The sequence below is a fragment of the Meriones unguiculatus genome, chromosome 1, assembly GCF_030254825.1.
Source record: "Meriones unguiculatus strain TT.TT164.6M chromosome 1, Bangor_MerUng_6.1, whole genome shotgun sequence".
NCBI classification, from domain to species: Eukaryota; Metazoa; Chordata; class Mammalia; order Rodentia; family Muridae; genus Meriones; species Meriones unguiculatus.
The window spans coordinates 92,414,920-92,439,783 of NC_083349.1; the positions used below are offsets into that span (position 1 = coordinate 92,414,920).

General features: G+C 47.8%; 1 protein-coding gene across 1 annotated transcript; it reads left to right on the plus strand.

Moving 5' to 3' along the window:
* Positions 1-3,661: 3,661 nt before the first annotated feature.
* Positions 3,662-6,807, plus strand: Atp6v1e2 (ATPase H+ transporting V1 subunit E2). Its single transcript, XM_021643572.2, has 2 exons — positions 3,662-3,765; positions 6,041-6,807. The coding sequence occupies exon 2, from the start codon at positions 6,127-6,129 to the stop codon at positions 6,805-6,807; it is 681 nt and encodes a 226-aa protein (XP_021499247.1). The 5' UTR covers positions 3,662-3,765; positions 6,041-6,126.
* Positions 6,808-24,864: the final 18,057 nt, after the last annotated feature.

The window sequence follows — 24,864 nt, forward strand, 5'->3', positions numbered from 1 at the left end:
GAAGTCACTGCCAAGGGTGGTGATGTGAGAAGCCTGTGCTGCCACTTGAGGCCATAGTGATGTCCTGCCCCATGCCGAAGCTGAGGGCCTTGTCTGGATCTGTGGTCCTGTGTCAATGTGGACATCGCTGTTCTGGCCTGTTGCCTGGGCCGTGTTGATATTCCAGGAACGCGCAGAGCTAGTCCCTCCCCTTACCTGGGCAGTGCAGGAGAGCTGGTCCTGCTGGCGTGAGCATGGGAAAGCTGCCCCATGTGTGGTGGCAGGGGGTAGCAGAACTAGTCTCCTACCTACCCTGGCCAGCTCCTCTGAGCTGGCCCTGGTGGCGTGGGTGCAGCAGAGATGGTGGGATGAACAACTCAGCCGTCACCGAGGCCCAGTCCCAGGGCTGTGAGTTGGTCCACCCCAACGTCTACCCCATCTACGGAGCTGGAGCATGTGAAGGGGCCTGTCCCGCAGATCCAGTGCTGCAGGATCTCCAGGACACAGGGCAGCAACAGGATAGGTGAGACGAGTCCTGATGAGATTCCAGTGTTAAAAGTGTAGCAGAAGCCAGAGGCCTCCAACCAGACCAGTGACTCATTGCGATGAACATTTGCAAGTAAAGCAAAACCATATACTGTGAGACACCGAAGCTTCCATGGTGAGATTTTGGTGGTGGTGATGGTTATTTTTATTTTTTTGTTTCCTTTTAGGGGGAAGGTTGCAAGGGTGGAGAGCAGATTTGGAGGGACAGGGAGATGATATGTGAAATTCACAAAGAATCAATAAAAAGTTAAAAAAAATAATAGAAGGGAACTGGGTCTCCATGAAGTCTTGAGCATTCCTGTCAATTTGGATAGCCCCCCAATTGTGAATTCTACTCAGGTCCTATCTTTCCAGGTGACTTAACTCCAAATTAGGACACTGTACTGGATCACCTTGAAACTTCTTTTTTTTTTTTTTTTTGGTCTGAGTATCTCTAAATGTCTACACACCCTTTCATTTATCTTCCTCCCCTTGTCTCCCATTTGAATTTTATTGTCAACACCCAGACATTTGAAACCACCCACTTGCAAGACTGAGCTGTCTGCAGGGCAATACACTCTAACAGAGCCTAGCTGGGCTTGGGGGCGGGGGAAGGACTGGGGGCTGGAACCCTTCATTCCTGTGGCTTTGTTGACATTGCTAGTGCCTAACGCTCTGGTCAGTGATTCTTAGCTCACAAATCATGTCCCCCATCACACCAAGGGCTTGGGAGCCAGGCTAGCATCTTCCTTATTGTTCATTCTGTTCTGGCGCCGGCACAGTGCCTCACACACTGCTCAGCCGATATTTTTTGGAAAGACAGAGAAGGGGATGCCCCCCTCCCTTGCATTCAAATTTCTTCACCTACTTCCTGGTCTCTGCACACAGTCCTGAGTTTCAAGCCCCAAGCCCTGGAAAACCCCTTCCTTTTGTTGCTTGGCAATCCCTAAGTTTCTGGAGGCCTGATCTGCTTCTGCTTCCCTTTTGATGGGGTTGTGAGACCATGCCACACACATCTGCCCCAGGCTTGCTTACAAAGAGGGAGTGAGGGATGGTTGCCTCATGATCTGAGCAAGGTTCCTGGCTTCTTCCTCGGTGCAGGATTTCTCACTTTTCTAGGATGCATACGGCTTCGCACAGGTGAGGGCCTGAAGAAACAGAGACTTCCAAGCTCACACTTCCTCACCAGGACCTTTCCCACACCCACAAATACAAAATCATGAGGTCTGAAATGTCATCCCCACAGTCACAGCAGGAGCTTCTGCAGTGCTGTTTCCTTCAAAAAAAAAAAAATATATATATATAAAGAAAGAACTAGCTTATTTTGTATGGAAGTGTTCGTGTATTGGCGTGTACATGTTTGGAGGTCAGAGGACAACTTGTGGGAGTCTGTTCTCTTTCATGTGGGTCTCAGGGATCGAACTCGGGCCATTAGGTTTGGCCGCAAGCACCTTTACCCACTGAGCCCTTGACATTTCCTTTCTTGAGCTGGGTGGTAGTTACCAAATATTTGCCTAGTAATAATTCATTAAGCTGCACATCTGCGTTCTGTGTCCTTTTCTGAATCTGTGTAGTATTTTGCAATTTAAGAAGACAGGGAAGAGAAAGGCCATTTTTTTCCCTCTGATTTTAAGCCCTTAGTCCAATCAATCACATTGGAGTAGCATTCTCTTGTGCCTGCCTCTGCTGGAGCCCCGGATGTCATCATTCTGAGGAGTCCAGAGTCCCAAGAAGCAGTGTGACTCATGCTGGATCTGAAAGTAGAGGTGGGAATAGCCAAGTGGACATTTTCTTTGAGGGAACCGGGTGAAGAAACATTGCCAGGTGGAACTGGGCTCGTGTGTTTGGGGTTCGAAGCAGCGAAGATGTCCTGCTACTGTACGTGGGGTAGATGCTGGGAGGTGTGTCTGGCCTAGGGGCCCCAACCCCGGCCTCAGCCCCAAATGCGGACAGAGCTAATGCTACTTTCAGGCAGGCATGGGCTTTTCTCAGTTCGATTTGTTGTTTTGCTTGAACCACAACCATGTGAGCTCATAATCTCTATCCCAGACAGGCGGGAAGTTACATCTGCCAGACACATGACATGGGCAGCCGCGTTCCTGCAGACAAATTCGCTCCAGCCCCGAACTCCAGCCCAGCCCACTCTGCAGCTGCTTCCAAGTCCAGCGGTAATGACTGCTGCAGAAGCCGGTGCACACGGAGGGCCATAGAACTGTGGGCTGCACGAGCTGCGAGCTGATCCACCCCAGCCCGGAGCCTTAGAATTCAGACCTTTCCCCACAGCCACCGAGGCTGTGTCTGTGTCTGGACTATGCATGAAGGCACCGTGAAATGTTAGAAGAATCCTGAACTCTGGCCAGGGGTACCAGTTTAATAAAGCGGCAAGGCTAGTGAGTGAAAGTCAGATCTCATCTAGAGCCTTTACACCAAAGAGGGACTGTGATGAGGAGGGGTCCCCAAACCCAAGGAGAGGTCAAAGCAGCAGTGTGCTGACCTCAGTGACCATCCACGAAGGCTGACTCTGCCCACCACTGTGATAAACCTTCACTTCGATTTAAGCAATGGCCCCACCATGTGGATGCTATCACATTCCCATTACACTCTTGAGGAAAATGGGGAGGGGCCTGAGCTGCTTCAGAAAATCACATGCCTGGTCAGTGCAGAGCTGGGCATCGGGAAGCCTTATTGAGGAGCCTGCACAGTGGAAGGTGGACCTGTCTGGGCACAAAGAGGCACCCCCATCATGAACAGGAGCCCAGCAGCCCTGGGACAAGAGTGACTCCTAGACCAACTGGTGAATTGTCATTGGACGGCTTGCTCATTAAACAGCCTTCAGATTTGGCTCCACGGGCAACTTGCCTTCAAGAAAAAAGGCCATGACCCACCAGCATGGCAGCTGTATTTTTCATTAGTAAATTAATAAACTGGCTGCCTGAGTTTATATGAATGTCCGTTAAGGGAAGTCCACCCTGGAGTGGGGCCAACTCTGTGCCAACTTAATTGAGATTCTGAGTGTGAGAGAATCAGCTCCGGCTACAGCCCAGGTGCCAAGGAACCCTCTCTTGGACTCTGCTTGGCAGAGCTGGCCAGCCCTCCTAAGGGGCGGCCTGGCTCTGTGATTCGAGCTGTCCAGTCAGATGGCCAGGGTCATGTGTGCAGAAGGATATGGCAGTGCCAGGCTCCAGCGTGTGTTCCAAGCTCCACATTCTGTGTCAGACTCCCGGCGCCAGCAGACCAAAGGCGGCTCCTGGCAGGGAAGCGGTAAGGGCTGGCCTGCTGTGTTTGTTCTTCCACAGGCATGCCGGGTGCCCTACATCTCACACTCCTCATCCTTTCTTCTGGAGTGGCTCCAAAAGCTGGGAACCAGCAGAGTCCCTCGGGGGGCCTTTCAACGCTGATTTAATTGACATGTCTGATGTAGGAGCAGAGAATATTTTGCTTCATTGACAAAAAAAACAAACAAACAAACAAAAAACTTGGTTTTTCAGAAGTGTGCCTCCAAACAACATGACTTCAATAATGTCCTTTTTGGATAAAAATTGTTTTATTTAGGAACTTGTTATCTAGCTCTGGCTGGCCTGGAACTTACTATGTAGACAGGGCCCACCTGCCTCTGCCTCCCAGGCTCTGGGATTAGAGGCATGCACCACCACGCTTGGCCTTTTGAACAAAAACTTAAAATTGCATGAATGTGTATCAGGGCACAGGTGTGGCGTTCAAAGGAAAACTCACTGGAACAGGTTCTCTTCTTCCGCCACGTGGTTCCTAGGGATGGAACCCAGGGTTTCATGCATGGTGGCAAGTACCATCACCTACAATGCCACCTCACTAGTCCTCATTATGCCTTCATACTCTCGTTAACCCTTTAGCTCTAAAATTTTAGTCTCTTTATGATTTCTTCTTTGAATATTCTCATTTTGTTCAGACATTTTCCAGAGCTTTATGAGATTTTTTGAGGTTTATTTTTAAATCAATTTATTCTTTACCAATCTCCTATGTGTATATAATACATTCTGGCCACACTCATCCTTCACCCTTCCTTATCCTCCTCCCACACCATGCTTCCCTCCTCTCTCCACATCTCCACATGCCTTCTTGTCTTCTTCTTTTTTTTGTTTTTGTTTTGTTGATTTTGTTTAGTTTTGGTTTTGCTTTGTGACCTGCCGCATCTAAGCAGGTCAGTCATGTGGGTGTGGCATTATCTCCTGTGGCATGAGTCACTCCCAGATGGCTCTATTACTGAAGAAAGTGGCTTTCTCTCCTCTGTCAGCTCGAGACTGCTGTTAGCTTTCCGGGGTGGGGTGGGGATCCGGCTAACCCCTCATCTGTCTCTGACTGAATGCATATGAGTCTTGTGAAGGAACTGTTTTGAGCTCCTGAGTGCCATGGCCATATCAGGCCCAAAGGGCAGCATTTTACCTAGTGGGAAAGGTCTTTTTGCTCATTGTGTTTGTTTGTTTCTGGTGAGCTAGGATGAGACCCAGGGTCATGTGCATGTGAGGCAAATGCTCTACCACTGAATCATACCCCAAGGCTGAGGATTCTCCTCGTCCTCCTCCACTTCTTCATTGCTATTATTATTGGAGGAGGATGTGCATGTGCGTGTGATGAGGGTTTGTGTGTGTGGATCCACACATACTGTAGTGCTGGAGGTCAGAGGACAGACTCCATAGAGGGGGTTCTGGGGATCAGACACAGGTTGTTGGGATTGCTTGACAAGCATGCTTGCTCTCTAGCCCGTGAGGGAGTCTTTCTAGGATACAAAATCCCAGACGACACTGGCAGAGATTTTGATGACAGCAGGCGTAGCGTGAGCAGCAGGTATGGAGTGAGGCCTTCAAAGATGGATTTCTTCTTAAAGGTCCTCCAGGAGAGTCAAGTATACACAGAAGCTTGGAAGCCATTCCTAGCAGAGAGACTGCCTTCAGCCTCCTCTCCGACCCCACACCTCTCCCACAGTGCTCCTATGCACTTAACCTTACACTGAGTCTTTGCATCGAATCCTTCTGCCTCTGAGCAGTCTTCCTGGACTGAACCCTGCATCACCAGGTTCTCAGATTCTCAGATTCTCCTCAGTCCTTCCCACCCCATAATGTGTTTATTTTTTTATCTTTGTTTTAAATGTTGGGGGGGTGCTTGCATATATGTCTGTGTACCACCTATATGCCGTGACTGCAGAGGTCCTAAGGAGGTGTCAGATCCCCTGGGACTAGAAGATTACAGGAAGCTGTGCGCTACCATGTGAATGCTGGGAACTGACCTCAAGTCTTAATGGCTGAGCCATCTCTGCAGCCCCACGTTGAGGCATTCTTTGGTCTCTGAGTCTTAGGTCATCACCTAGAGAATCCTGGACTAGAATGGCCCTGACTTCCTGGAATTGGGTAACAATGAGTGAATAAAGGTTGAAGTTCTAGGGAACCGCTTCCATCTGTGGACTTCAGTTAACTCACCTATAAATCAAGGGCTCTAGAGCTGGTCTCCAGGATCCTTCCCTTCAGACCCTGATTTCCCCTTTCCTTCTTTGTGAACTCCACAGGGAAGAACTGGGACATTAGTGCCACTCTGGAAACTCTACATTGACGACAGCAGAAGGCCCTCTGTCTCCCCTTTCCGGGACCAGCCATGGCCCTGACTGACATCGATGTGCAGAAGCAGATCAAACACATGACGGCTTTCATTGAGCAGGAAGCCAATGAGAAGGCGGAGGAGATAGACGCCAAGGCGGAGGAAGAGTTCAACATTGAGAAAGGCCGCCTGGTGCAAACCCAGCGACTGAAGATCATGGATTATTATGAGAAGAAGGAGAAACAGATAGAGCAGCAGAAAAAAATCCAGCTGTCCACCATGAGGAATCAGGCGAGGCTAACAGTCCTGAGAGCCCGAGACAATCTCGTCTTAGAATTGCTCAGGGACGCGAAGGAGAGACTCAGCAGAGTTGTGTTGGATGTAGATACCTACCAAGAACTGCTGGATAAACTCGTGCTCCAAGCCTTGCTCCGGCTGCTGGAGCCTGTGATGATTGTCCGCTGCAGGTCACAGGACCTCCACCTGGTGGAGGCTGCCGTGCAGAGGGTGACCCCTCAGTACATGGTGCTCTGCCAAAAGCACTCAGATATCCAGGTCGATCAAGATGCATACCTGGTCCCCAGTGCCGCTGGAGGGGTGGAGGTCTACAGTGGCGACCAGAAAATAAAGGTTTCCAATACCCTAGAAAGCCGGCTGAGCATCGCAGCCCTGGAAAAGATGCCAGAGATACGAAGGACTTTGTTTGGAAGTAATGCCAATAGAAAGTTCTTTATTTGAGGCTTGGAAAGGGAAGCTCGGGTTGAACTGCAGACTCTTAAAAGTCTTAGTCATTTGGACAAGCGGAACTAAGGGGATTCATCTTCCTCTTTGTTCTTCCTCTGTAGTTCTTCCCTATCTTAGAATAGCTAAAAGCATCACACGTTAACTTTGGAATAAAGCTCAAATTATGCTCAGAAATAAAATTGTAGTTCATGTGTGTTTCTGACAGTTTCTGGGGCATTTTGAAGTCTTGGATGAAGGGAGGGAAGATGTCTCTGTCAGCTTCGTCTTAGGTGAGATGTGAATTGTACCACTGACCGGTGTGTCTGAGCTCCAAGCTTATTCAGCTATGAGGTAGGTTTTTAACTCTCTTTGCTGAGCTGTAGTAACTTGTGACAATGGCATTTAATGATGCTCAGCATCATGGATGACCTTCCCTAGGCTCATGCTCAGAAAAGTCCCAGGCAATCAGAAACTTTGCCCACAGTTTAATGTCCCTGTAGCAACTGCCGTGAGATTCCTGATGATCTCTCTGGAGATATGTAGGAGAAACTGCAGTGGGATGCTGGGGCGTGTACCGTGGGTTTGGAGCCTTGGCTTACACATCCTGCTGCCTTCAGAAGCCTGCCTGGGGCCCTGAAACTTGTTCTTGGCCTGTATCATCCATGTCCCTGCTAGTCCAAGGCCCAACCTTCTATATTACTAGCTAACACTGCTCCCCCTGTATGCATGATGGGTCAGAGTGCTCTGTGGAGTTCAGGGCCTACAATGATAGACATCCCTGGTCTTAGCTCAAATACAGTGGATAGTTCTTGAGGCTGATAGGAAAGAAAACCCAGAAGTTGTCAAACATTCTGGGCCCAAGTGTCAAGGTAGGACCCTCTGGAGCTTCTGAGAGTATGCCTGTGGCCTGCCAAGAATCCTCACACCCTTGGATAGTTGAATGCATATGGGATTTGGGCTACCACTCCCAGAAAGCTCGAAGTACTTTCTGGGAGAAGCCAAGAAACACAAATTGTGGTCATTTTTGTTTACATGTGGACATTACATAGTGTAAAATGACTAGTGGGCTGATTATATATGTTCAATGCCCAGCACCCATACTGTGGCTATGGGTGGCTAACCATCCATCTCTAGTTCCAGGGGCTCCAGTTCATTATGATCTTTGCAGGCAGCAGGCATACATACGGCGCACATAACACACATGGATAAATGGATAGTAAAATGGATAGTGAAATCTGTTATTGTGCTCTATTTAGGAAGACATTAAATAGTAAACAAGCATGAAAAGTGGAGAGGCTGCTGAAGAAAGCATTTCCTACGTCATCACACTTTCCCCTGCTCTTTAAACAAAGGATCCTTCATTTTTAGTTTACACTGGACCCCACGAATTCCATATTTAGTTCTGTGTGGGTGTGTATGCTTTCAAGTTTAATCTGTCTGAGTACATGCCATTGATTAAAAGGTTTGGAACAAAAATAACTCCAAGCAACTTTCTGGACCAAATGCTAAGTTCTGTGATTAAGAACATGATTAAGACCATGGACTGAATCGAAGCCCTGTGAGATCCAAACACAAATCTGGGGTCAGGTTGCTAGTAAATGGAGGCGCTCCACAGAACCCAGGAGTAGAAGTCTCTTAAGAAGGGCCTCAGCAAAAGACTGTGATTAAGACTCAGAGAGTCACTTGAATCTTCTTTCTCCTAAATCCAATCTCCATGTCTCCGTGTTGTGCCAAATTCTCTTCCTCACAGAGTTGCCATGCCACACATTTTTGCTTTGTTTCTTTGAGACAGGATTTCTCTGTACAGTCCTGGAACTCCCTCTGTAGACCAGGCTGTTGTTAGGTTATGGGACAAAATTAAATAAAGACGATTAGGCGTATGACAGATCTTATATATAAAAAAGGTTTATTAGGTGGATATGGAAAGAGAGAGAAGGGAGAGCAGGACATGATAGGGGAAAGAAAGAGAGATGGGGATAAGAGAGAGAAAGGAAAAGAGAGAGAAGGGGAAAGAGAGAGGGACCAAGAGAGGAAGAACCAAGAGAGAGACCACGTGTCGTGGTTGGCCCTTTAAGGGGCAAGGTAACTACGCCTTCCAGGTGTGGCCACCTGGCTGGTGACACATGATGACATCATAAGTTGCTAGGCAACCCAGAAGCAGGTTTTGCTCCAGAATCCTAACAGAGTCCCAAAGCTTTGGTATATGGTATATGTATGGCTGTTCATAAAGGTGGTGGTGTCTTCTATAGGACTCCTCATGGCAAAGGGTCAGCAAGCTCACTTGGGCTCTCTTTGAAAGGGCACATATCCTGTTCATGAAGGTGTGCTCCTAATTACGATCCCCCACCCAAAGCTGTACTTTGTTGTCATTGTTGTTTTACTCTGTGGTCAGGATGGAACCCAGGCTTCTCTCTTCATCCAAGGGCAGGGCATGTTCCCAGGAAGTCTGCTTTTGGGTACAAGGGTTGCAATGTCTCTATGGGGTTGGGAGAGAGGCAGGAGAATGCTTCAGGCAATAGGTGTCCCCAGAGAGTATGAATAGAGCATGTTTCCTGCCTGCAGACTCACGCACTGCAAAGGCTCACCACACTGGAGTCTTAGAGCTTGAGGTCTTCATAAAAGCAGCTGTATTCTTCAGCAGCCCTTTATATGAGGAAATCAGCATGTTAGAGGCCGAGGCGCTCCGTAGTTGCAAACCATTTGCTGAAGTAACCAAGTAACTCACTCATTCTCTGCCCCAACTCTCCTTTTGGTAAGGCAGGAGAGAAATGCCTATTTTCATTTGGGGTGTTTTGACAGTGAAATGAGACAAAATAGAGAAAAAGCCAAATAGAGTTCTGTGTGTTCCATGCTAATTTTGATACAGAACCTTAACTCAGTGGGATTATTTTTATTACTGCATTATACAAGAAATAAGAAAACATTATGGAAGTTCAGAAAGTATAAAAAGTCTTAAGACTTTTAGAGTTTAGTATTTGAAGTTTAAAATTTGACCATCCTTTTAAAGTTACCGTGTGATCACTTTTCCTGCTGAATAAAAAAAATGGTATCTTCAAATAATTATGCACAATATATTTAATATAGTTATCATTTTATACCCAGGTTTTTCACATAATGGGATCCTGGGTCTTTGTAATTTTCATTTTCTTTTTTGTTTGTTTGCTTTTTTCAAGACAGGGTTTCTTTGTGTAGCCCTGGCTGTCCTGGAACTCACTCTGTAAAGCAGGTGTTGAACTCTCAGAAATTTGCCTGCCCCTGTCTCCTGAGTGATGGGTTAGGAGGTCAGAGTCTAGACCAATATGAACCTAGTTCAAATCCAGGTTCTGCCACTTCACCCTTTGAATAAACTCTAAGTCTCAGTATTTATGTGTCAGTAGGCTGGTTAACGCTGGGAAACTTCCTTCTTCTGGTCACCCTTTTAGAAGGAGTAATTGCAGTACTTGCCTCTTTCAGGTGTAAGAATCATTCCATAGAAAGCCTTCATCAGAACCGACATACAGTAAATGTATGTCCATAAACACTGCCATTCTCATTTTTTTCATGCATGTTCCATGTCATGAAGCGTTCTTGGAGATTAATTTTTGTTTTATGTGTTTGGGTTTTGCCTGCATGTGTATATGGCCTGTGTGGGTGGTGCCTGGTACTCTCAGAGGCCAGAGGTGGTGTCAGAGCCTCTGGAACTGGAGTTACAGTGGTCAGCCACCATGTGGGCGCTGATAATCAAACCGGAGTTCTCTGGAAGAACAGCCAATACCCTTCACTGCCGAGTCATTATTCCAGTCCCAAGATCATCATGTTCCGTGACATCCCAGTCCTGCGTTGTTTTATATACCTTGATTTATCCAATATCATTCTATATTTTGCTTATCTTAATAATAAGGCAGTGATTTGGGGGTGTCTAAAGTTCTGCCCCAGTTTAATTATTTCCACTTGTGTCAATGAATTAAAGGGTATCATAATTTTTTAAGAGACTGCTAAAGCATATGCTAAATTGCTTCAACAGAAGAGATTTTAAGGTCAGGGCTCCAGTGGTTTTCAAACTGCAGCAGCAGAAACTACAATCTTGGATGTTTTCATCCTTCTTTTACCTCCTTTTTAAAGTTCTCGCTGGAAGGCATATACTTCAGATTCCTGAACTTTTGAGATGATCCCTTGCTTGTGAAAGGGGCCAGCAAGTGGAGGAGGAGGAGGGGGAAGTGGAGAAGGAGGAAGATGAGGAGGTGGCAGCAAGAGCAGGTTTGAATGTCATAAACGCCCTGACTGAGTGTCTTAGTAATTGTATCACGGTTGACAGATGCAGCAGCGGTCACGTGGCATGAACATGACCTCATAGCTCCGGGCCTGTGCCAGGCCCAGCAGCTGTGGGAGGAGGGGAGGGAAGCTCGGCCGGCTGCCTCACCCCAAGTTGGCAAGTTACTTAAAGGAGACTTGAAGGCCTGGGAACTCTTCTTCGTCCCCTGAGTGCAGGGGAGGGAGATGTTCCGACTTTTCTGGTGGACTGGAAACGGCATTTCGCTGCTTCATTAGCAACTATTTGCTGCGTGCAGCTGGGTGCTCAGCTCCGCCTGCAAGGCCAATCCCTGTGCCAGGCGATCTGCCCATTTCCTCTCCGTGCACTCTCATTATCCACATCTTATTGCCCAGGAAATAGTCTTGGAAACAGAATGAGAAAACTTTTAGGTTCCAGCCAAGAAGTGAGGACTGGAGAGGCTGCTTTAGGCACCCCCATGCACACCAGGCCTTTTGGGACCCCTGGGGTGCGGGTACTTCCTGGGGGGAAAAAGGGGGGGAGAGGCAAGATGGGACGGTGTAGAAGCAGACAGAACTTACCCGGGTCTGCAGGGCAGAAAGGGCATTTTTGAGAGAAACACTAAGATAAACGGACTGAAAGGCAGAAGGCCAGTATTGGCAGAGCGAAGGGGTGCTCCCTTCCCACCTACCCAGCGCCTGTGGTTTCCACTTCTGCCCCTCTAGATGCCTGTGACAGCCTGGCAAAGACCCAGGGAACATTTACAGCCCCAGACTTTGCATGCGCTCTAGACAGCTTCCTATTGCATACAAATGCCAATTCCCTCTCAGGCAAGTGAGCCTTCAAATGCCCCACACCCCCTGCACGTGAATTCCTGGGCACACATGCCTGTGTACACACACACACACACACACACACACACACACAATCGTAACATTTTTGTTAGACTTCTTAAGAAAAAAAAATCCACGTAGCTTCTTGTACATTTTTAGGTTCAAGCATTCAAACATTTTTTTCCCTAAGTTTAAATAGTTACATGAAATACACTTTCTGGTATATTGCAAATATTGACATTTTAAAATAAAGTGGTTACAGTACTCTGAAAGATGTTTCTAAATGCAATACCACAGTGGTTGGCTACCCACCACCATCCTTTTTAAAAATATATGAACAAGTTGGAACCATTTCATCTTTTTTCTTCTTCAGCATACATTTTTATTCTACTTCTCATTTTAGCCCACATTTTTATGAATGGAAGGCTTATGTGTCCCTATCACAGCCTCCCTCACTACAGCAAAGCTATTTTTGTATACCTATGTATGTACTCATATGAAATGAGTTTATTTAAAACATTTCTTGTGACTGTACCATTTTTGTCATGTAAAAAATGATTTTGACAACTGTATATTTGATCATATTTGCCCCATTACTCTCTCTAATCCCACTGAACCACTGAACTTTTTTTTTCTTTTCTTTTTTTTTTTTTTTTTTGAGACAGGGTTTCTCTTCATAGCCTTGGCTGTCCTGGATTCATGTTGTAGACCAGGCTGGCCTTGAACTCACAGAGATCCGCCTGCTTCTGCCTCCTTGAGTGTTGGGATTAAAGCCATGTATCACTATGCACAGCCACGAACTTCTTCCCAACAAGTTTCCCTCCTGTTCTCTCTCTCTCTCTCTCTCTCTCTCTCTCTCTCTCTCTCTCTCTGTCTCTTTCTGTCTCTCTCTCTCTCTGTGTCTGTGTATCTCCTAATTCAGCATGAACACCTAGCGAGTCAGTGACTACTCATGAAAATGACTTCCTCTTCCAACCATAGACTCTTGTTAACATTTGGTCTGATTTCAAATCACAACTAGTGCACAATTAAAACAAGTGCTATTTCAAACTCACAGCTAATAAGTGAATAAAAACATGAGAGTCTCATTGGAAACTCATGTGTAAGTAGATGGAACTTTCTCCCCCTTCCTTTAGTTCAGATATCCACAAATGGATATTACTTTTTAAAAAGATTTTTAATTATGCGCATGTGCGTGTTGGGGTATGTGTGTGGGTGAGTCGGGTACTTACTGAGGTCAGAAGTGTCTTGATCCTCTGACACAGGTCCTGGGAACTCAACTCCAGTCCTCTGGAAAAGCAGTTCTTGATCTCTTAGCCACTAACCACGGAACCTCCACGCGCCTTAACTCGTGTTAAAAGGTGTTGAGTCGTCATTAGCTATATTACTGTGGATTTTTAAAAAACAAGAGTTGAGCTCAGAAACATTTTCCAAGTAAGTACAAAGAAATGAAAGGACTTTTAAGGACTTAATTTTTTAAACTCTGAGTTACATGAGAAAAAAATATTCTTTCACATTATATGAAGAGATTCTTTCACATTATATGAAGAGATTCTTTCACATTATATGAAGGCAGCGAGTTGGGGGCTGTTGCCCAGTCCCTGCTGCTCCTCTCTTCCCTCCACACACCCCAGGACTGAGACTGTCCCTTTGTTGTTCCAGCTATTTCCCCTCAGGTCGATGCTAAGACTTAGGCTGAGTGAGAGTTGTATGTCTCAGGAGCTAGGGAAAGAAAAGGGGGGACATAAAAGGGAGACAGGAAAAGCCGTGCCGCTGTGTATTCAGATGGTATCAGGTCACCGGTACACAGCGGACATGTGGATGTGAGGACGTTTTGTGTGAGACTCTTAAAATGACCCAGGTCCAAACACTTTCCCTTCCAAAAGCATTGTGTGTCACCAAACACTTCACTAGTTTGTCCCATTGCTGGGCTGGTGATAAAGGAAGGGGCAGTGACAGGCTGGAGTGTCCCGGTAGGTTCTGACAGTTTATTTGTAGGCACAAAGATGCTCTCTCATTTCTGGAGGGACCACGCCTTACCTCTGTGAGACTTTTTTTCATGTCCTGGTTACTCCAGACCCACCCAGACTTCTGATTGACTATCACTGTTCTTGAAGAACTTTGTTCTCTTTCTTCCATCCAAAGCCTCTTTAAGTGCAGGGCAAGGTCTGTTTCAGACCAGTCAGGAGAGGAGCAGAGAGAAGCAACAAAATGGAGTCTCATGTAATCTCCAAGAGAGAAAACAATGGCCTTCTTGGCTGGTTTGTCTCTTCTGGTGGTTTATGAGGGCGATTTCTCATTCAACAGGGTATATTTGAATACACTTGTTCATCATGCTATTTGGAGATGTTATGAAACCTTTAGTGGGCACAGCCATGAAGGAAGATGCACATCACTGGGTGAGCTCTGAGAGTGTATCACATCTCCTCACTTCCATCTCTCTCTGCTTCCTGCGTGTGGCAGAGCTATGATCTCTTGGCACCCCCAATCCTGCCTTCATGCTCTCCCTACCGCTATGAACATCTAAACCTCTGGAGCCATAAGCTGAAATAAACACTTTCTAAAGTTGCCTTTGAGGATCGGAATTTATCACAGCAGCAGAAAAGGAACTAATACATTCTTCTTGTCATCCCCAGGCGGGCCATCCAAGGATGCCCTTGCTGGCCTCTGCAGCACACTTTTCATCATTAGGAAAAAAGTCCTCTTTAGGCCAATGTAGAGTCAAAAAAAAAAAAAAAAAAAAAGGCTCCCATTCTTTTTGACTGCTGATGTAACCTGGACATCCTACAGAGATAGGGTTGCAGCCCTCACGTGTCTCTCCAGATGGAGACCCTCTGGCTTCACAGAGCTGTATGGGCATATGCAGGTGCTGCTTGACTGTGTCTCTTTGCCCTGGAGCATGAGAGCCATGCTAGACTGCTAAATCCATCAGTTTTTCTCCATTTTTTTGAGAACCAATTTAAGTAGTTCTTTCCATGAACACCAGACAAATGTAACAGGCTGGACAACAGTGCTTCTTACTGGGTTATCAAGGGTAGGGGTGAGGGTGGGTTAGGGTAGGTGTGGGGTGGGTTGTCATGGGTAGGGGTGAGGGTGGGTTATGGGTAGGGGTGGGGTGGGTTGTCAGGGCTAGGGGTGAGGGTGGCCTCCAGGAGGCAATGGGCAGTATGTGGAGCCTTGTTCTTAGAGGTTCCCAGTGAGCTTCTCTCCTTTTGACTCTGTTATATCTTTAAAAGGACAGACATGGAATTCCTTAGTCCAGCTCATAGAACTCCAATCAGCCTGTGCCTCACATTCCCAAATCTCCAGGCTCAGCTGAGACCTAGCTGAGAGAAATCCTTCAACTTCAAGGTTGTAGGCAGAATGTGGTGGCTTTCTGTTTAGACTGGAGCAAGGAATCTATAAACTGTGTTTTCTAAATCTGCAATCACAGCCTGGGAAACCTCACACCCTGATTCACTAGAAAGACAAGCTGGGATAGATTCCTCTCTCAAATATAACACTTTTTAGGATCTCAGCTCCTTACATTTATAGACACCCAGCAGAGGCTTACAAATGGAGCACCACAAAAGCTAGAGCTACAAATAGGAAGTGGACAGATATGTGGTCTAATGTTCTAGCCTCTTATCCTGATGAGTCATACTTCATAATGACCTGGAAGGTCAAGATCAAATTTAGAATCCGCATGAACTTAGAATTTCATGGCTTCATGAGAGCGCCGTAGCTGTGGGGAGAGCTGGCTGCAGCCAGGGTCTTGGTCACCTTCTCAGCTTCACTCAGAGCCAATAGGTGGCCCTCCTTTCAACACCAGCTCTGACCAAATGGAGGTTGGGCCTGGGCAAGCACCAGCAGACCCTAGAAACAGGTTTTAGGCTTTTGAGGTGGGGGAGCTCCAGGGTTCTGTGCTCCCTGGGGTATGGTCCAGAAAGAGAAATCCTGAGTGAGGTTGGATATGTCACCTGGGTCAGGCAGATTCCGTAATGACTGGGGCTGGAGCGGTTTGTTGGAGTACCAGCCCCGAGTAAGGCCTCTGTAGCTTGGGACGGAGAGTCAGTCCACAGTGGCGGCAGCTGCATGCTGTGTCCTGAGACTTCCTGAGCCGCTCCCTGAACCACCCTACCACACACAGACTGGGGACCTCAATGCTTTGCTTTCTTTTTTTTTTGGTAACAGATTTATTAAAAAATTATTCACATAACGTGCATTTTACCCACTAAAAATGTACAGTTGAAATGCTTTGAGTATATTCATAGAGTGTATAGCCAGCTACCATCACAATCTGTTTCAGAATATTTCAACACCCTCAGGGAAACCCTATACTCTTTAGCTGTCAACCCAAAATTTCCCTGTTCCTGTAATCTTAGGCAACTACAAATACATTTCCCAGCTCCAGCGTCTCCTATGCTGGTATTCCATAGAAACGGAATTAGGCAAAGTGTGGTCTTTTGGGCAGGGTTTGATTTACCATAGTTGTTTTCGGGATCTGTCCATGCTGTAGCAGGATTAAGCACTTTATTTTTCTCCACTGTGGGATAACATACGGACGGCGCACATTTTATTACTCATCTATCATGTGTTGGGCATTTAGGTTGACAGGGCGCTGTCTATTGGCAGCACCTGCTGTCCCCTGGACTGCACGGCGGGCTTGCCTTTCCAGCCAGGACCCACTCTGATTCTCTTGGCACCGTTATCTTATCAATGACCCCCCGTGCTAGGGCAGGGCTTTTTATACCCCAGAACGGAGGGGACGGTTCTATTCCTTGCAGAAGGACTCATGCTCTCTCTCACAGGCATAGCTCTCCCCGTGGCTTGGAAACTCTCGCTTGGCTTCATTCCACCTCTTTCTGCATAGATGAGCCTGGAGAGATGCTACACTACCCCTTTATACTGTTGCAGAGTCCAGGTGGTACCGTGTAAAGGGAAATTCTGCCCGTGTGTGGCTCGGAGTTCTTGGTTACAAGTGACGGAAATACAGTTCAAACCAAAGTTTGAAAAGTGGCCCGCTCAAGGATGTGTCTTAATGCTGGTGGATCTAGAGCTTGGAGTATTCCATCTAGGACTCACATTCTCTCCTTTCTGTCCCCTGTGTCTTCTCCCTGGGTTTTTCTTTTCTTTATATTGGCCTCATTCCCAGGTAGCTCTCCCAAGGCGGACAAGACCGCTTACCAGCAGTTCTGTACTTTCCTCTCCCTGCTTAGCACTCCCTTGAGATGCCTCAGTCAGAAAATAAGGGATGAAGGCTGCCGCCCTACAGCCCTCCTCAGTTTCCTCTTTTTAATTCAGCCTGGGCCCACAGCTCATGAATGATGCCACGAACGTGCAGGGTGGGCCTCTCATCCTCATTTAAGCCTGTCTGGAAACTCCCTCAAAGACACACTCAGAGGTGTCTCTCCTGGGTAACCAAATCCAGGGTTGACAGTGAATCTTAATCACAATCTCCAAACCATTCCAGTCATCATTCTTTCTCTGCCTTGATGGACCATATCTCCTGAACTGTGAGCTGAAATAAACACATCAACCAGAAGTGGCTTCTGTCCCTTGGTTACAGACACAAGAAAGGTAATTAACACAAGTCGTTTTCACCCAAACCTCATGGAGGAAGAGGTAGACCTCCCCCCGCCCAAAGGAAGTCAGAGGAAAAATCTTTGGATAAACATATAGTGGCTGTCCATGGCACCATTGTAGGCAATGCTCTCTCTGGAGTCAGCCCACTATTGTGCGTAACACATTCAGAATCCTGGTGTGGACACTCCTGACGCTGAGGTCCTGGCTGCACGCAATGATCACCTCCTCCTGAGAGCCTAAAAATGGATTGCCAAGACATTAAACCTTCTAAGGAAGATTTATAACTGACCAGGAACAAAGTCTTAGGAGATGTGCTCTAACACTGGACTCATAGGCTTCGTGGCAGGACAGGGCTGGAAACACTTTGAATCCGAGGGGGCTCTGGACTCAGAGACTCACTGATTCACCACGCACAGCCCACTCATCTTAGCTGTGCTTAACGCTGCTTTTGACTTAACTCCACAGTCCTGACTTGTGCTGGGGGTGAGTAGCATCAGGGGGCCATGGAGTCTTAGACAAAGGGAGTATTGTAGGTGACAGCAAAGGCAGCTTTTCCTCCAGACCCTCCCTCCCATTTCTCCTTCCCCTCTCCTTGTTCCTTCATTACCATGGTAACTAATGATGCTCCTTCCTCTCCTCCTCTCTGGCTCCCTGGTCCCCAGGCCCCACCTGTCTTTGTCTCATCAACTTCAAGGAGCAGTTGCCAGCCCCTCCCAACTCCAGCCAGGGTCCCCAGTGTCTCCCCCCTTCTCCCATCTCATCCCCCTTCTCCCAGGCCTCTGAATTGAGACTTCCTTAATCTTGATCTAGGCTTTAGTTAAATTCCCATCTATAAGAAGTTGTATGAAAATTAGATTTTTGCCACTCTAACCTGATTTGAAATGCATTAAGAGATCTGTCTTTTTGGAACACCTCAAGGTGAGGCAATTTGGGAAGGGAAGAAGCGTCCCTTACTGCTGTTCTGAGCTTCAACATTGTTAGGGAGTGAATCACAGTCTATTTTTGCACTAGGAGTGCTTCTGTTTGAAGAAATCCTCCAGTGTGTCTCTGAGGGAAACAGAGACTACCAGAAAGGAAACAGTGTCTCCGGTTCAGGGGTTCTGAGCTGCTAGCCCGCAGACTTTCCTCAGGGCCACAGAGTGAGCAAAGACAATTGAACCAGCATTTGGAAGCCAGCAGGTCCTCACATGAAAGCTGGAGTTGGCTGCCTTGGACCGGGTGTGATGTGTGCATCTCCACACAGGGAGGCAGTGGGTCAGGGCAGCCTGCTTTAGCTCTGCTTCCTGCTAGCTGCGCCTGGCCAGCTCCCTCTACCTGCTGCACTGGTTTCCTGGCATCCAAGCATCTGCATGTTCCCCCTGGCTGCTCTGCTGTGATAATCAGGACTGTCTTGCGGGGTGTGTTTTGTGGTATATGTGTGTGGTGTGTGTTCTGTTTGTATGGAGTATGGTGTATGTGTGTGTGTATTTGGTGTGGTGTGTGTCCTGTAAATGTTGTTTGTACGGTGTTATGTGTGGCATGTGTGTGAGCTGTGTTTGGTACTGTGGTGTGTGATGTGTGGTTGGTATATGGTAGTATGTAGCAGTGTGTGGTATAATGTGTGGTGCGTGTTTGATATGTATGGGATATTTGAGGTGTTCATGTGGTATGTGTGTGTGATGGGTATCTGGTATGTTCGTGTACTGTACATGTGTGAGGTACTGTATGATGTGTGTGATCTATGTGTAGTAGTGTGTAGAATGGGACATATGTGAGGTGTGTGTGCGGTGTGTATGTTGTGGAGTTCTGTGTATACGTGGTGTGTATAACACATATGTGAGCAGCGTGTGGTAAATGTGCAAGGACTGGGAATGCATGTGTGGTGTGAATAGTGAGTGTTTGAGTATTGTGTGCTGCGGGTGGTGTGTGTATGGCTGTGTGCATTGTTTATTAGTATGTAGTAGTGTGATATATGTGTGGTCTGCACAGTATACAGGTGAGGGACTGTGTGGCATGTGTAGTGTGTAGAGTGTGTAAAATGAGTAGCGTACGTGAGGTGTGCATGTGTGGCAGATATGTGTGTGGTCTGCCTGGGTGGTATGATGGTATGTGTGTATATGTGTACTGTGTGTGTGAAATATTTGTGTGGTATATGTATGATATGTCCGTGTGTGTATGGTAGTATGCGATAATGTGTGGTCTGTATAAGTGTGTGATAGGTGTACTGAGTAGTATGTATGTGTGTTGTCTGTATGTTTGGTGTGGGTGTGTGTGTGTGGCATCTGCCTGTATGTTTGGTGTGTGTGTGTATACATGTGTAGCATCCTCCTGTATGTTTGGTGTGTGTGTAGCATCGCCTGTATGTTTGGTGTGTGTGTGTGTGTGTGTGTGTGTGTGTGTGTGTGCAGCATCCGCCTGTATGTTTGGTGTGTGTGTGGTATATCTCTATGTGTGGTGTGTGTAGTATGCGCTGGGTATGTGTGGTGAGTAGTGTATGTATGTGACATGTTTTTACCTCCCCAGTGCTGTGCTCATCAGCACGTGTCACCATGTATGACTTTTTGTGTCTGACAAGCATTTTCTCCTGACTGACTGTGGCTCCAGGCCCTGGAGTCAGGGCTCTTGGAGAGGTAACGAAGATGAGGCCTTGGTGCAGTCTGAGTGCTGTCCTCATTGTAGTTCCTGCAGTTCCACCACCGTTACAGCACAGCGTTTCCAGAGCCGCATACGAGCCCTCTGTGAGACAGGCCTATCGTCATGTGCTTGTGGGATGAGGCAGGAGACTCACAAAACGTGAACAGTTGACCGAGATGGGGCATCTCAGTGGTTTTCCAGGGAACTTCTGATGAGCTGTGGAGCTGACTTTGGGTTCCCATGCTTCTGTACGTGACCCTGATAAAGCTATTAGTTCCCCAGGCTGAACGTCAGTGCAATTCTTTATTGGTCTCCTTACCCTATTGGGATGATCAGACATGCCGTTGTCTTCCCAGGAGAAGCCATGCAGCACGGACATCCTGGCACAGAGGGACAGCTGGGGTATGCCTGCATGGAGGGAGGCGACCTGAAGCCAGGGGTCTTAGGCTTCCAACCTCCGGGACTGGATGAGATACCTGTTGTCTAAGCCACCTGTGCCATTTGTTGTGGCCACACGAACAGCCCAAGACTAGGCGGCTGTGGGATGACAGGAACGTACTGGAAGAAGAAGAATTTGGACAAGGTGCCCCTTTGCAGGAAGCCTTCATATGGTCTGTAAGTGTTCAGGGCCTTCCCCACACTCTCCCTTGCCCACCTTTGTCCTTTGCTCCTGCGGAATTGCTGCTGGGGCCAGCAACTGGGCGGCATGTGTAGCCACGCTATTCAGTGCTCAGGCTCCTCCAGAATCCAGAGCTATGGCAGACTGGCTCAGAGAGATGCCACCCAAGGTAGGAGAGAGTCCCACCCTTCCTGGGGGTGGGGAAGCCCCCCCCCCCCACTTCTTCTACCGGGTCTCCTGGCTCAGCACTTTGAGCAGGGCTTCCTGGTGGCTGTCGTCCAAGGCCTTCCTTCTGTCCCAGGATCAAACAAAGGCCCCTTTGATGAAAAGTTTGAGTCGAAGTGACTGTCACCTGATCCAGGAGGCTCAAGAGAATAAACAATGTCACTTTCTTCTATTTGGGGGTTTTCTGACCTGGAGAAGGAGTCAGCTAAATAGAGTATGAGGTGGAAGGCAGGAGGGAGAGGAGATGTGCCGCTAGGCTGCAGACTTTGAGACCCCTGTGAGCCCTGTGGTGATGACTGGCTGCAGGCCTGCAGTGTGACATGCGCTCTCAAAGGTGCCTACTGAGCGCCCAGAGCTGGACGCATGTCAGTGCTGGTGCCCGAAGAGGCCAAAAGCGGGCACCACAGCCCCCTGGCACTGGACTTACAGGCAGCTGTGAACCTCAGGTCTGGGTGCTGGGAGCGGAATCCAGGTCCTGTGAGAGGGTGCTCCTGTCCCAGGAACAGTTTCTTTTGATTCGGGAGATTAAGGCCACCATGGACTGAAGCTGGGTGCATTTTGGTGCACAGAGCCGGTTGGTCCCTGCTGCAGATGGAACCCAAGGACTGCCTCGTCAGGATGGGATTGAGAGGCAGTATGGAAACCTAGACCCCTGAGCGTTCTTCATTCACTGCCAGGGCTGGCCTTGTGGGCACACTGCGGGAGGGTGTAAGAGGCCCATGCTTGTTTTAGTGCTCTGTCAGCAGCAGGAATTCCCAATCTTATCGTTGTTGGTGTGTGTGTGTGTGTGTGTGTGTGTGTGCATGTGTGATGTAGGTACCACAGGACAACCGAGAGCATCTGGTGCTGGCCACTTTGTGGTTTCTCTTCTCTCTCTTCTCTCTTCTTCTCTTCCCCTTCCCTTCCCCTTCTCTTCTCTCCCTCTCTTCCTCTTCTTCTCCCCCTCCTTCTCCCTCTCTCTTTCCTCCTTCTCCCTCTCCTCACCCCTTCTCTTCCCTATCCCTTCACCCCTTCTCTCCCATCTTTCTCCTTTCTCCCCCTCCCCTCTCTTCTCCTTTCCTCTCTTCTCTTCTCCCCTACCCCACTCCCCTGCACTCATATCCTCCCTGCTCCCCAACCAAGTGAGCCTGGCTTCTTTACATGGGTTCTAAGGCAGGAACTCACTTTACCAGCTGACCTGTCTCCTCAGCCCTTGGCATTGGCTTTGAACAGGGACCCTGTACTGTCCTTTCACACTGAGCTCAAGAGCCGTGCCCTTCCCACCACTCTCAGGTCTTAAATTAAGGCTAACACCTTTCACCTGCTCAGCCTGCTCTCCCCACCCCAGGCTTTTACCTCACAATCAATCATGTTAATCACAGCTCACCTCGGTGGGCTGACACCTCTGACTGGGCCATTGTGTGGACCTGCCCAAAGAGACCATTTTGCTTTTTGAGGAACAAATATGCCTTCCTCCTGACACCATCTCACACAGTGTGAGGAACCTGCAAGTTTGAGCCAATCCCTGCTTTAGTCTCAGATCCCACAAAGCTTAGGAAATATTGATAACGAACCTGCAGCTGTGCCCCTCTGGCTAATTAAATCTAAATAAGTCACAGATTTTAAATTATGTAACAGGGCTTGGCCAAACCAGCTTCAAAATGTGGGAGTAGCTGTTTTGTTGTGCCCTGTGGAAAAATCCGATCTTTTAATCATGCTTAACCTTCCTGAAGGAACAATGGCAAGCTTTAAATAATGAATGAATGGATCTGAGCAAGAGTTCCCCCAAAGCCACGCACAGGCGACATTCAAAAAATAAAAATCGGAAGAGGCAGACACAGGCCTGTCTGGTGATTCCTAGGGTGCTGGGTGAAATCAACTGGCTCCTCAGAAGCCCACAGCAAAGGAGGAGGGACAGATGGCAGAGTCCTGTGGTCACACTGCCAGCTCCTGCTAGCCTTTGCCTGTGCCAGGTGTAGATGGAGGCCGTCACAGCACTTCTAGGACTCACACTCAGGTCTTCTTTGAACCTCATTTTCTATCTTTGTCCTCTTATCCTTCTGGAAAGTCATCCTGGCCAAGAACAGGGCCTTCCAGTCTGAGAAAAGAATGGGGTCTCAGCCTACGCAGCAGGCTCCTAGACGCAAGGTGCTGCCTATCACAGTGTTCCTGACTCTGTGGGCTTGGGATGGGCCCAGGATGTACATCTCCACAGTGCTCCCCAGGCTCCGCTGATACTGCTGGCCCACAGATCCTGGCTGCACGTTAGAATCAGCTGGGGACATGACAGGCTAGAAAGTCACCTCCAGACACAATCTCGGGTCCACTCAACCAGGCACTGTAAATTTGCCCTTTCTTATTTTCACTGAGTCTCTAGGTAATATACAGGTCACTGCAATGAAGCCCAAGAAGCTTAAAGAACTTGTAGTCGCCTGTTCAGCAGGGGTGACAACAGAAAAGGTAGAGAAAGTGGCCTCCGTAACTATGTGTGCTCCCCCTCCCCCCAGTAAGTGACAGTGGTCTCTTAGCTCCAGCTTATCCTTGGACTTGGGGTTGGGAATCCATGATATTTTATCTAGAGGCAGACAAACTTTGGCGTCTTTGGCCCCTTATGCCTCCTTGAAATGTTATTAAGGGCTCATTATTTGGGCTAAATCAGAGTGGACCTTGGACCATGGAGTAGGTCCTGTGGCCGACAGTGAGCTGTGTTCTATGGGATCTAAGATCAGAAAGGGGAAAGACTCTAGCCTTGAGCACATCTTCTTTTGTAGTTTTGGAGGAGGTCTGACACTGATCTGTGCACCGTTCTAAGGTTGCAGGCAGGGCCTCTGCCCTGGGGGTGGAGGTCAGAGCAGTTCTAGGAATGCATGCATCCAGGAGAAACCATGGACTGTGCTGTGTGATTGTGGCCTGGTAGGGCCTTCCTCAGGTGGACATAGCATGGAGCCAGGCCCAGATTGGTCCCTGCCTGTCTCAAGGTTCAGGGTCTCTAACTCAGTAACTCAGGCCTTCTAAAGCAGGAATGGTGGGCAGCTAGTTTCTTATTCAGTTACTAACCCTTCCCTTTTCCTGTCAGAATCCCACTTTTGGTTAAGGCTCCAAAAGTGCTCAGGTAAAAACTGTGACAGGACAAGACAGTGCAGAGGTTCCTCCATCCTGTACTCTTGCTGATGCCATTTCAGTATTAACTAGAATTTGATCTCCTTGATGGAGAATCCCATGGAAAACTATCCAACTCTATTCTAGGAACCCAAGGTCAGCATGTCCCAGCTAAAACTTCTGTTAAAGTTCCTGCTTGTGTAAACCTTCTCCTCCAGCAAACTACTCAGCTTCTGCTAAACTGCTTGCTATACTGGGATGTGGGATTTGCTGTTAAGACCCTTGGCCTAAATGCTCGGGGCTCTATACTTGGGTCTCTAAATACTTGGGTGTAGTCCCATCAGGCTGAAATAAAGACTTTCATTTGGCTATAAATTGTGTCTGAGTGATCATCTCTGGTGGGCTTCATATGACAAAACTTTATTACCTCAGATGTCCCGTAGCTAGAAGCAGCCCCATGACTGTGTTTGACCAATGAGATAGGATCAGGAATCTCTGTTTGGGGTTTCTTAGTTTTGTTGTTGTTGGCTTTCAAAAAAGATTTTGAGGAAAGTTCTGTGTAGGCCATGCTGGCCTTGAACTCTCAGAGCTCTGCCTGCCTCTGCCTCCTGAATGCTGGGGTTAAAGGTAAGGGTCACCACTCCCAGTTTAGAAAGTGTTTAAATGGCAGTTCCCCCCCCCCCAACTTGTGGATTTGTGCCTGGGGCCAGGGCAGCATTGTGAGAGAATGAAGCTGGAGCCGTAGGATCGGGATAAAGGCTGTTGCTGTGAGGGTGATGGAGATGCCCTGAGCCAGAGTCCTCCCTCATTTCTGTAGCACTTTCGTCAGCCTGACCACCTGGTTTGTACAAACATAATAAACCTTTGTTAAGTTAAGCTGCAGTCTCTCT

What these genes read in the sequence shown, in the direction of transcription:
- Atp6v1e2 (XM_021643572.2), top strand. Translation starts at nt 6,127, where the DNA reads ATGGCCCTGACTGACATCGATGTGCAGAAGCAGATCAAACACATGACG.